Below are 13,354 nucleotides of genomic sequence, written 5' to 3' on the forward strand. Positions count from 1 at the left end.
CCAGTGTTCACCAGTGGCAAACCCAATTCCTTAATTCTGGAGTTTGGAGTTGAAAGGGAGACCTCACAAGAACGCCAAGTTAGCCCATATAATTGGTTTGTTTCTTTGGGATACACCCTAAGAATTTAGTTTATCGACCTAGTAATTTATTACTATGCTGTCTGCGTACTGTAACTGCCACACACCACACAAAATGACACGGGCCCGCGTTTGCTGCCGCTGGCGATCGGGTGGTCTTACTTGAAATCCATGCCTTGGAGTTTCTCAGCCTCGCGCTCTCTGTTGGGCCAGAGGGTCACATCCTTGCTCTGCTTCAAGCTGTGCCAGCATCGGGACCAGGTACAAAGCCACTGGCGATGCTCTTCCTGCTTCCCAGGAGGGCGTCCGCGCTGGCCTGACACCACTGGCGGTCCAGCATGGACAGGGCTGGGACGGGCTATAGGGCGAGAAAACACCGTGAGCCCAGGTCTCGGCCAGCCAGTTCAAAAAAGGGAGAGGTGAAGAATCCCAGCCTGCACAGAGGAAGTTTTGGGCGCCTCCAAGCTCCAGAGTCAATTTTTAAATGCACGGATCCCTCAAAGCCTGGACACTGACATGAGAGCTGGGGCACCCCCACGTGCGGTACATAAATCAGCCCCAGAGCATCTCCCTGCTGGGGAACCACAAGGCTGCAAACGTGCCCAGCCAACGCGCATTGCTCAAACGTGTGCAGGCTTCTAAGCCTGCATCTTTAAAAAAAAAAAAAGCCATTACGTGCAACCTTTGTGCTTCAAAACCTTCAACGTACAAATCACAAACTGATTACTAGTGCTAAGTGAAAAACCCAGATGGACAGAACAAAACCCAACCCACCCACCCCCCCCAACCTCCAAAGTGCACCACTGCCGCGTCAGTAACGACAGACCCCAGCTTGGCAGTGCCCGCAGCCGTGGCGCAGCCCTCGCTGCTTTCCCCTAACAAGCCAGTGGAATGTTTCCCAGGAATTGCCCCAGGACCAGCGAGCTCACCAGCCCCAGGGCCAGCCCGAGCGCGGGCAGCACGCTGTGGAGGCAGGGGGTGAGCACCCCCCACGGCCAGGCTGCTTCCCACCGCGCACACACACCTGCTCATGGCCGTTAGCAGGCGGCGAGGGAGGTGCACGGCTGGAACGCGGCCCACCGGGATCCACGAGGGTCCTGGGGGTAGCCCAGGAGCTCCTGGGGGTAGCCCAGGTGCCCCCGCTGTGGCCCAGCAATCCCCAGGCCTGGACAGGTGATACAACCTTTTGTCAGAGCCAGAAATCCCCATCAGGAAGGCAGGGGGCAACCCGCTCTAAGGTGCTACAGCAAAGATGATTAAAAAAAAAACCCCAAAAAACCCCAGGAAAAAAGTGATCAGGTAAAGGAGGCAGCAATCCGAGAGAAACAAATTGCTAGAGAACACATTAGCGTCAGAATGCACAGATAATAGAAGGCAGCGGCACTGAAACTAGCTAGTGGAGCCAAGACATTGTTCACCCTTCTGAAAACTGGCATAAAATGAAAAATGGCATAAAAATAAGCAGAAAATAAATGTGACTCTGCGTGTTTAGCTTTAATATCGTCATTGTGTTTAAATTCTGTGTTCCTTCAGTGAGGTACATCACCCAGCAAGGACGTTTTCTTTTTCTGTCAGAGGAAAAACACTGTACTAGAAAATGAGGTTAGTTTGGAAATTATTAAGAGCAAGAACTAAAAATACAGTGCTTGCTTTTGTTTGGTTGGGGTTTTTTAAATCTCTCTTCCAAGGCAGACCCTTGGATGTTAATGTGCATAACATCTCCTTTGTAAAGGGTTGTCTTTGCAAAAGGGTAGCGAATTCTGTGAGGCAAGACAAAGGTCTTCCCCAGGGCTGCAGTTGGAAGGCTTGAAAAATGCAGTCAAGAAACTTGGGATATGAGAGAGTCAAGTCTGACGGCTGTAATTAGCACGGCGTGGAGCGCAAGACTGAGTATCCGATAAACTAATAACAGTAGGTATATGCTAGATCTAGCATATGTATATGCTAATCTAGCAAAAAGCGTGGTGTATTGGAATTATAGGAAACAGGCAAAAAGTCCAAGATGAACAAATTTTATAGTTTGCACAGTCAAATCAAAAGAGGAGGCGAAGCACAGCGAGCACAAAGGGCTGCGCGGCTCAAAGCCGGGGGAGGCCCAGCAGCTCGCGGCTGTGCCCGCTTCGTAGAAGGACTGGTACTCAGAATATTGAAAAACAAAAAAAGGTGGGGGTGGGCAGCAGTGAGCTGGCCTCAAAGGTTGAATTCTGCTTTTGTTACCAACATTCTCATAGTTCCTGTGTTTGTTTTTCTAGCGCATTTGTAGGCAAAAGGGAGCTTCAGCCCCTTTGATCAAAATCGGCTTTAAAAGCACGCTCAGGGTGCGGGTCAGTCGTTTAGATGCAAGCCCTGACTACACAGCCAACAAAAGAACAGTTAGGGGCAAGGCCACCCATACAGCTTTTCGTATTAATGAGCACAAATCCTTTAGTCCTGCAAACTGGGGTGTCCGTGGGGGGTTTCTGCGCCGACAGGCTGAGGCGCAGCGCCAGGGAAGCCTATACAGCGCTATGGCAATCAAGGGGACACATGGTGAGACGTTTGGCATCTGGTCTATAGAAGTGCCTCGACCCCTACATTTCATTATGGGACATTACAATCTCTTTTAGAGCTGCTAAGCCAGCTGGCCAAAAATTGTTCTTCTTTTCTCACCCACTGCACACCAACAGGCAAGCTAGTTAATTGAACAGAAATTCTCCTCCTTCCTCCATTATCTCTGACCGTCAAAGCAAAGAACTAAATAAAAAAAAAAAAATTGTAAAAAAATCATTTTGTGCCTGGGCTATGTTTTTCTAAGAGTTTTGTAAGACTGAGTCAACCAGGGCTATCAACACCAATTTTAGCAAGTGTTTTTACTTCCAAGAGTATTGTGCTAAATTAAGAGTGTCACACACGACCTGCCTTTCCGAAGGCGCAGGACAGCTGGCTTGGTGCCAGGGTCAGGTCCCAAGGACAGTCACCCTTTACCTTCAGAACCGGTCCCGCTTTCCCGGGTGAGAATTTCCCAGGTTCATCTTTCAGAAGTCCTTGGTGCTTCTGTCGCCGGGACCTGGCTCTCGGCCCACGTGTGGGTAACCCTTTCAGCTCGGTATCATCGAACGCGGTTTGCGGAATCGGAGCAGCAGCTTCACAAGGCGAACAACGGACTGTAAAAGAAAATCCAGGCAAAGGAAACCGGCGAGGTGAAAAGATAACTTTTGGCTGTTGGAGCTAAAAGCAGCCGGCTAAGCGCCCCTTGCGAAGGGCAGCCTTTCTCGCAAAGGTGCCGCTAGCAGAAGGATGCGGGCGTTAAAACCACGGCTAGTCCCCACTGCAGCCCACTGCCCTGTGGGCTCCATAAAACACATGTGAATGTGGAATTAATCCTGACTGCTTCCCAAAAGTATTCCTCCGTAAGAAGCCCTTGAGAGGAACTGCACTAAGTTTCTTAACTTAGTTATTAAGCACTTTGTGAGTTGCAGGGTAACGTGCAGCAGAAAAGTTGTAAAAGATGAAGATTAGAGCAACCGCAATAAATCTATTATTTTTCTATTCATAAATATTCCAGTGAATCTCACTTGGTTCAGGGGAAAAAAAAAAAAAAACAACCCCACACACCACAAACCTTCAAAATCCTATTTCATAACAAAATACAACTTTGTTACTGTTTGTGGGCGAACACAAGGCTATACCCCGGCCGCCCCACTGAGGCCCGTGGGAGGCTGCTGCGATGGCGCGGATGGAAGTGGCTCAGCCCAGCCCCCCTCCGGGCCGATTCCCTGGTGCTGCGCACGGTGGGCGAGGCAGCTTCTGGTCCGACCTCGGTAACCAGAGCCGAGCGTCCCCCGCCCGTGTTTAAGGAAGGTCAGGCAGCCCACAAAGCTGGCTTTACCGAAGGACAGGCCAAGAAGGATCTAGACCTCCCTGTCGTATTTTACTACACGCAAAGGAACTACGGCTCAGAAGCTGGGGGGTAAATCTGGAGCACGGCCGAGGTCTCACATCCCAAGATGCCTCATTTGCCGGAGTGTGGAAGTTTTGCTGTGTACAGCTCTGCTCACTAAACCTCTTTGCTTTCAAACTCCCTTCCTCGACGGCAGAACTGAACAAGCTTCGGGACCATATGTCAGAGCTTCCAGTTAAAAGCTTTGTGATGAGTTAATTTTAACAGATCCATCACCAGTCTGCGGAGCTGTTGTCACGAAGAGCTCAGGTGGCTTCTTGTAAAGATCAAAATCGATGCGCCGTTTGTCCCAGCTCCATCTGTCTCGCGCCAGCACTGGCTCTACGTTAGCGTGCAGAGCATTCTCCTGCCACTTCTAAACAAAAATGGAATCCATTTAAGAAGCCAGGCCAAAATCACCAGGGAGAAGTCACAAAAAACTAAATTAGCCAGACTCTTGGGTGGCGATCTAACTACCATAATAGGGTCTTACCAACGTCCACACTGCCCTACACAAGCCTATTGCTCCCTGTAATTAACCTTTCCATTTGTTGTCTTTGATACACACAAATAAGAACAAAAATCCACTTTGTGAGCAAACTGCTGATAGCCTAGTACTGAGCTGCTACCTAACGTGCAGGCACTTCCAGGATTCCTGGGAAACACCTGTCAGGGGACCCAGTTTCATATTCATGTCACATTTCTCTGCAGTGATATAAAGGGTCTGATGCACTTTCCTGTGCTTCATACACAGCTGCTAAACTTGCAGGTGAAAGTGGACCGTCCCTCTCATCCAGGTGGCTCCATGTCAGCATCCTCCTCTGCACAATGAGAGCGAGAGGACAGACTCAGCCCCAAACCAAACCAGTTGTTACCTTTTCCCAAGGGGCAGGAGCGGGCTGGTCGTACAGAGCTGCCGGAACAGCGAGAGCTATACATCATCCCAAGGATAATCTTACAGCATAGTGCTTTTAGAAAGCAGAAGCTGTCCTAGTGCTTCTAAAAATACAGTCATCAGTATTGAACTCCTGGGGCCAAGAGCCCAGGTGTCTCGAGGAAGCAGGTGAGAGAAGCAGCACGTGCATTGGAATCACGGCAGGAATATTCATCATCACAATTGTGAAACAAGAGTTCAACCTTTTGTGATCACCTGACTACCCGCTGCTGAAGCACCAGTTAGATTTTTTTCAGACAAAAAAATTATCCTTCCCAAGCTACAAAGGAATTCCCACTGTCTGTTGTTAGCCTGGTACTTTCACTGTTTTACCTAAAACTGTGTAGTTAAAGGACAGCTGAGTCAGTGCAGAAACCGTATGGAGATATTTTATTTCAGGAAACCAGAACTCCTCCAAGAACTGTTTTGCCTCCCAAGGGATGGTGTTACAGAAGATGGCTAAATTGTGTAGCTGAGAAGAAAACCAGAATGGTTGAAGAGGCAATGTACCAAACCCAGACTGCCTCAGAACGGGATCCTAACAGTTTTCTGCTTTTGTTCTACCTTTCAGGTAACACGACTGGTGAGTTCAGGATCGATCTCCATTATCCAGTATAACGCTGGTCACGCCCGGCCCTGCGTGAGCAGAAGGAGCCCCCTTCCTCTTTTCTCCCAGCTCCACAGGCAGCACCAATGCTGCCCAGCTGGTGGTCCTGCCAGGTTACCCTTAGTGCTGCTCAGGCTCAGGTCAGCTCCCTTCCCCTCTCTCGTCCCGTCACTGGGTGCCAATGGGCAACACAATGTGCTGATAACTGCTGCTCCCACACGGCGTGTCACATTCCCACATTTATTCAGTAACTGGTGTCAGCTGCTGCACTCTAAGCCCGCTACCCCTTTTTCAGCTTGTCAGGGTTTGATCCTGTGCTGCTGAGTTCCCTTCCTCTCCTTTGGCTCTTCGGCAAGAGGCACCAGCTACCGCGCTGTGCTGCCTGCCTTCGGCTGCTCTCTGCCAGGGAACCTTCTCTGCTCCTTCGGGAGAAGGCACAGGCTCCAGCATCACGGATCAGAAACAGGCACTTTGTTTTCGCTAACCTTTCCACTTCAACTATACTCTAACCTGTTTGAGAAACTACTTTCATTTGTATTTAAAAAAAACAAACAACAAGATAAATAAAGCCTGAAAAATTAAATTAACACCCACACATTCTTGCAAGATACCGTAATAAGATTCCAAGCATACAGTTTGTTCCACTCTGTGCTGTGACTGTGTGCAATTAATTTGGTAGAATTTACTAATCCCGCACAAAAAAAAAAAAAAAAAAATCTCTCTGTTCTAGTCCCTTTATTTCCTCATCTTGCCAATTCTAATAACATACAAATTTTCTTCCGAGCAGCAGACCACACGTGCTTGAGTACGCGCAGTGAAGACTGTTCCAAACAGGGAATTGCAAACTTGTCAACTTGATGATCCAGTAAAATGGCAGAAATCTAGAAGCTAAAGAGTAAAGAACAGAAGAAGGTAGGGAGGACACAGGGCAGAAAGAAAATGATAGGCAACACAGTGGTGGTGGACCAACACCCCATAAAATTGTAACTGCAATCCACGAATAAAAGATGGAGGAAAAATAAGCAGTGAGGGAATTTGGAAACCTGAAGGAAATGAAGGAAGGCTACAACTAGATTGGCAACTCATAAAGAATAGCCTGGAACCCATCCAGAATGCAGTATTATGACTTTTCTGACACTAGACCCCACCTGAAAATGTAAAACAAAGCACTTTATACTCCATTAACATCCAATTAATATTGGAAAATGGATTTTCTGTATGTGTTCAGGGTAGAATTTGCATATCCAAATGAATGGTCATCTGGGAGAGCTAGGTGCTGATGTACCCAATTGCAAATACAAGTGTCATCCTCAAAACTGCTGCCTAGGCTGTACCCCTCAAAAGAGGCTTTTGTACGTTAAAGCAGTCTGCCCCCTTCAAGCCTCTTAAAATGCACGAGTTCACTTGGGGCTGTTCATTTAGGTTTTCCGTTACCTCCCGCAACTCCTCCAGACGTGCCTCATCAGGCATCCGAGGGTGCAGGCGGCTTTCAATGCTGCCCTTAAATCCAGGAAATACAAACCCATCCGGGGACAGCCACACACTCCTGGATTTTGCCAAGAATTCCTTACAGGCAGCAACCACATCCACTGGGTCAAATGTTGCTGACAGACACTCCTGACAATATGTGAATCTGTTATCTGGCTCCTACAAAAAAAAAAATTTAAAAAAAAAAATCTGTTAGCGTGAATTCCCCTTTGCTGGGAAAGGAGCTCGTAAGGTACAGAACCAGTATAATTTATTTCCTTAAGACTTCAGGTAATCATAGATCAAAATTATATAAAAAATATATCATTAAATATTTTTAAAAAGGCTTCACATTTCATTCTCTTATGATGCAATGATGGATTTCATGGCAAGCAGTATAACAGAATCTCTGTAAAATAATTACAGAAAGAAACATCTTCAATATTATTTGTGCAAAAAGACAACACTAGTTCATAGTGTGTCGATGGTACATTACAAACGGTTTTCACACCGCTACAGTAATTGCCGCTAGCTGACACGAAAGCAGCATTTGTTACTAAGATTCAAAAGCCAACTATATATGTATAAATATATATAAAAGACAAAAGCAGGCATGTGCAATCCTTCAAATGTGGTCGTAAATGTGTTCTTCAAATCACTTAATACTACATACATGGATGCTGCAATTACTCAAAAATTCTCCCGTTTACAACGTGTGGGACACAGAACTGGAGGTCACCACCCAGGTTATCCAGACCTGCACTCAAAATGACAGCCCAAAGCGCGGAGACGAGACAACTGGACTATAACCAACAGCATTAAGAGCAGAATTTTGTTTTGCATGAATGAATAAGCAGTAGATCCCTTCCTACGCACTAACATGGCAGTTACCAGCGTGTAAATATTGAATTCATCTCTCTCTTTGAAGCACTGCATAGAGCAAGCCAAGACCTTTCAGTGACGTGCCTCGATTTACCTTTGCCATTTCCTGGCGAAGATGCCTCTTGGCGAGCTCTGCAGAATTCAGGCTCTGAGCGCTGTCGTTAAAGACAGATTTGCCATCAACCGGAACAATCCTGAAAGTTTCAAGTTTTGCCTTTTCCACCTTTCCCTTGGGCTGGCACACAGCGCCAATGCGAGCCTGCAGAGAGGGGCTACGTGTGGGTTCTGTCTGAAGTGGGAATTCCAAGTTTTTTTGTAAATCATAAACAAGCAAATGATTCTGTAAACATTAAAAAAACCCCCAATTTTAACAAAACAAAACAAAAAATCTGTATCTAGATTTATTACACAACAGCTCTTTGTTAATAAAATATTCCACAAAAAGACTCTATTTTAAAAAAAAGAAAGCACTATTTCACCTTTGCATATGATATTCTGCAAGACTAATGACAGCAGACTGGATGCAAGCACTCAAGAGAGAACGCCTCCTACTTACAGATTTAAGTAGTTGTTCTGGAGAGCCGATTATGGTTGTCTTCAAATGAGATAAGATTAGTTCTTTCATTTCTATGACTCTATTAACACCCCAGCAAATACAGTGACATGGGGAAACACCATTATTAGAACTCTTCAAATTTCCCTCCCGACACAGCATAATTAAACCCTCATACCTATTCATTGCCTTAAGAACGTCATTCTACTGTGTTTACGGTAATTATGGCTTTGAATTCAGCCTCTGCCATAATAGGTAATTACAGCAAGAGAGTAAAATTGAATTTTGGATGTCACTTCCCTGTGATATCCATGACATCCACTTCCTTTTTTTTTTTTTTTTTTAAAATCAAAAAGCCTAAAAGATTACCTTACCTTCTATGAAAAAAATATTTCCATATTTTCTTTTCTATAGAGGACTTCCCAGTTCCTCTATTAGCCTGATCTGAAAACATGTATAAAAGCAAACCTGCTTAAAACACCCACTGGGAAGACTGCCGACCTTACACAACAAAATAATGCTACACTTAACCTACACGGAACGATGAGGCCCTCGAGCCCTGCTGCTCTCATCCCCCCTATGACATTATGAATGCAAGTAGCAGGAACAATTACTTAAGATTTTCTCCTTTCCTAGTCCCATGTAAAGAGATCAAGACTGAAAAAAGAAACAATTAAGAGTTAAATTTCTTTCAGTCCAGCCAAGACAGTACCCTTGCACAGGAACACAGATTTCCACTTCTCAGGCAAAACCCCTTCGTATTAAAATTCATCCAGGAAAAAACATTCAGAGCTATTCTTCATAAGCCACGGGATGGCTGGAGTCCTCAGCTAAGCTATTTACTCCAAAACCCAGTTCAGACTGCCAGGAAACATGTGGGACATCCCTCCTTTGATGTCTATATTAACAGGAAAGCGTTTAGTTTCAACACATTTTCCCCGAGGCAACAGAAGGGCTGGATGGACACTGGCGGTGAGGGAGAAGAGGTTCTAAAAAGCTTCCCTGTTTCCTTAAAGCTCAGCTCAGCTCTGTCTGCAGCTACTGGTTTTATTTAGTCAGGGATAAATGCCATCAGGATTGCCCAAAGGCAAGCAGGTCTTTCACACAGCCGGAGCAGAAGGCACAGTTTCCCCAGGAGCTCAGCTGACAGCTCCCCTGCAAGCATCGGAGGCCTGGATGACATGCTAAAGCGCAATGGGGGAGCTATGGGGAAGAGAGGGGCAAAGAAAAACAAGAACCCAACCCAAAGATAAATTACAAGTCCTTTAAATAAACACCTTTCTTACCGCTCACACAGCATCTCCTCTCTTCACCTAGGATTGCCTTCTCCTTTGAGAAGTAATCACATTTGCAATTCGACTTTTGCAAAAGAAAATAACCCTGCACTTTTTCATAACGCTTGTGCAACACCTACAAACGCCCTACCAAAAGTTTTTAAGCCTAATGAGACATTGTTTCAGGAGACAAAGGAGGTGTTGATTAAGGACATGAAGTTTTGCAGCTCTGAGGCTTGCTTGCCTCCTGCATATCGCTAGTTACTCACCCCAGCATGGTTTCTCTCAGAAGTCATTTTGTCTGCTATTTCTTTCGTCTGTTGCGCACACACTTCATTGTGGCTATCGAATGAAGAATGTACTGCCTGGTTCCCTCTGCTAACTTTTCCTGGTGCTGTATAATCATCGGAGGAAAATGAGAGCAAAGGAGGTTTCCGAGTGAAGAGATCCTCATTGGTTAGGGCACTCCGTATTCGCGGCTCGGGGCTGTGATCGTCTCTGCTGAGGGCAGCAGATCCCCGTGCATTACATCCCTCAGCCTCTTGCTGTGGCAGAGGTAACGAAACCTACCAATAGACATCAACATTTCATTATTTGCATAAAACGTGCTGCCATCAAATCATTACAGTTGATATCACTGTAGAAAAACTACACAATCTTCTTGAAAGAGCTTTTTGTTAAGAAATCACGGTCAGTTCACGTATGCTGGCATTTATCAGTAACAAAGAAGTTCAGCAGTTTAATAAACCTACGAGGAATATTCTAGGAATGTCGCTGGCCCTGGATTTAGCTGCAAGTTAACGATTAGTTGCTGAATTTCTCCAGCCTCTGGAAAGGCAGTGAAGCAGCCTCCCTTCATGCACACTGGTTCTAGTGTACGACACATATTTATGTTGAACACCCACTGAAATCCACCCTGCCTTACCTCTGTTTTCCAGCACCTTCTGATCAACCTTCATTCTATACACCACCCATGACAACGCTTACCTCACATCGCATTTCTTGTCATTCGCTGCATTTGGCCTGAAGAGGTTGGTGTCAACACAAAAGCCGTTCTACCTATATGACAGCTCCTGACCCCCCTGCACACACTTTGGACACGGGCACTAAATTCTCAGGCCACAGCAGAGACTGTGAAATAAAGTGCCTTACGTGATGGCCAAACATAGCATTAGGATTCCTTCCCCAACGTGGGAATTTATTAATTCATTTATCACATTGCTGTTCTTTATTTGAGAAGAGTAACTTTACAAAGTACTGTAGAAGAATTCAATTGTAAAATTACTGCCACATTATTTTCTTACCATTACTTTTGTACAATACATGTGACTGATAACTTTAATGTCAAAGTGGCATCAGCATTAATGACACACATTGAGTTTATATTGCTACGTTAAAAATTCAGTTGGACAATGTGCATATGGATCACGTGCATTAGTTTCTCTACAACTAAAATTATTTCCTGGTTAATTTTAGCAGAAGGAAATCTATCAAGAAGCAGCAGTTTCTGTTGTGCACACATTAAACCACCAACTGACTACAGAAAACCAAAAACTAAAAAAAAACCAACCACCATGAGCTCTACGGTCAGTTCAGTCTGCATGCTCCAGCGAAGAATTTACTTGCATTCTCTGAATAATTACAGACACAGCAGAATAAGGGAAAGGCAAAGAGGACTGACACCCAAAGCCTGGCAGACACGATCCTCTCCTCTGTGACGGTGGGTTGCTGAAACGAGTTGCTGCCTAGGACACTGGATCAGCCACTAAAGATGCTTTTCCTGAGGTTCTCTCTGATTTTATAGCAATGAGTACGATGCAGTATAGTAATCATCCCTGCAGCTCCACTTCTCTATAGCAAAAATTACCCCCCTGCATTTAAAATTATCCCAAGCATCCCAAAGCCTTCACTTTCACTGCAGGAACCCAGGCTGCAGCTATCTAGCAAGTTGTGCACAGCAGCTAACCTGCTGATTTAACTTTCTTTTTTTTAGACAGGAGATAATACAATAAAATTGCACAAGAAAATTAACTGCCAAGTACCTAAAAGATGCAGTATTATGTTATTTTCCATCTCAAATGTTGCCAGCACACAGCTTAAGGAAAAAAGCTATTTACCAGCCATCAAAGAAAAAAAAGAAAAAGAAAAAAAAAAAAAAAAAAGGACTCTTCAAGACATCACAGTGTTGGTCGCCAGTCAGCTTCTTTCCCTCCCCATCTCACAGAATAAATAGAAAACAAATTACAGATATGTGAAGAGGTACCCAAGTTATATGCAGAGATCATTAGAATGAATATACTTCAGAACTTTAAGTGTAAAGGTCTGGCTTTTCATTAGCTTAATGAAGTTAAGTTTCATTAGTCATCAGCAAAAAAGCAGTTCTGGAACTCGAACGCGTCAGCCAGCGAGGGGGAACAGCCAGGTGTGCTAAACCAGCCTGCCGGGTCGGAGGTTACTGCACTCGTTTTCCAGCAACTGCCCTGACATATGCAAATCAAAACTTGTAGCAAAGGGGCGATCCGTACGTAACACACATTACGGAGCGTGTTTTACCAAAAAGCAGCATGTGGGAGGGCGAGGGGGAAGGCTGCTACGAGTCTGTGAGTCTATTATTGCACATTAACAAAACTCTTCTATGAAATCAGACTGATGCCTAGGAGATGTCCACTCTTTCTTGTTTCAGGACTAAATGTCTCCATCCATTTCAAACAAGCTTTGCAGGATTCCAGTTCAGAAGTTAATCAAAACCAGCCAGTATATTGCTAGAAAGCAAAGCAAGCAAATCACAGTTCTTCTCTGCCTTCTAAACCCAGCTTGCTCATATCAAAGATGGATGGTACCTTGTTCCACTTCTCAATAGATGTGTCTTAATTGACAAATAAACAAAAAAGCCACACAGAAATTTTTTTCATTGATTAGTAAAATACAGACAGAGATGTACACACATAAGACTTCACCCATTTTCTTTGTCTTTAATCCATCTCATGAGATGTAACGTCAGAGGTGCTTTAAGGCCAACAGCTGTGAATACCTGACAAAGTGAGCAACCTGGCAGAGATAAGCAACAAATCCCCCCAACAGGAAACATTCTCCCAGCTCTCACAAAACTCCTCCAATTCTCTAGTTACCTTAAGGAAACTGGTTTTAGAATTCCCCACTTAGTTCAAGTGATTTTCTGGCTCTATCAGGTCCTACTTGGCCTCCTCCTTTACTCCACCTCTATAAGAATAGAGCAGAGAAAGTAAATCCTTCCCAGCTGATGCTTCTGACATCGGAATTTTCTCTTTCTTCAATTTGTAGTACATGCAGACAGTTTCTGATATACCATCCTACTGATACACCTCTCTCTTCTTCTTTACAAAGTGTAAGTTTCTGCCCAAACTAAAGTGGGCTCACCAGGTGCCCACTACCACTCCATCAGCAGTTAGGAACCCGTGCTCTTCTGCCTTACCACACCTGCGCTAAAACAATTACCACCAGGTCCACGGACTGCTTTCATCAGGGAAAGGACCCGCAAGAGCAGTAATTTCTGTACCAAATAGTCACTCTATTAACATTTAATTTCTTGACTATGAATCTGGACAAGTCATACCTGGACAAGGCTTGGAAACACGCCCAGGGAAGCTCGCCTCTGACGTAG

The 13,354-nt window shown here is 45.0% G+C and overlaps 1 protein-coding gene across 1 annotated transcript in view; it reads right to left on the bottom strand.

Annotated features, from left to right (window-relative positions):
* The window catches only part of CFAP92 (cilia and flagella associated protein 92 (putative)), an 89,288-nt gene that overhangs the window by 1,744 nt on the left and 74,190 nt on the right, over positions 1-13,354 (bottom strand). Inside the window, 5 exon segments of the mRNA XM_056335113.1 lie at positions 241-436; positions 3,043-4,373; positions 6,868-7,185; positions 7,982-8,227; positions 9,984-10,215. Coding sequence (XP_056191088.1) covers positions 4,194-4,373; positions 6,868-7,185; positions 7,982-8,227; positions 9,984-10,215 — 976 coding nt within the window. The 3' untranslated portion in view covers positions 241-436; positions 3,043-4,193.

The sequence above is a fragment of the Falco biarmicus genome, chromosome 4 (assembly GCF_023638135.1).
Source record: "Falco biarmicus isolate bFalBia1 chromosome 4, bFalBia1.pri, whole genome shotgun sequence".
NCBI lineage: Eukaryota > Metazoa > Chordata > Aves > Falconiformes > Falconidae > Falco > Falco biarmicus.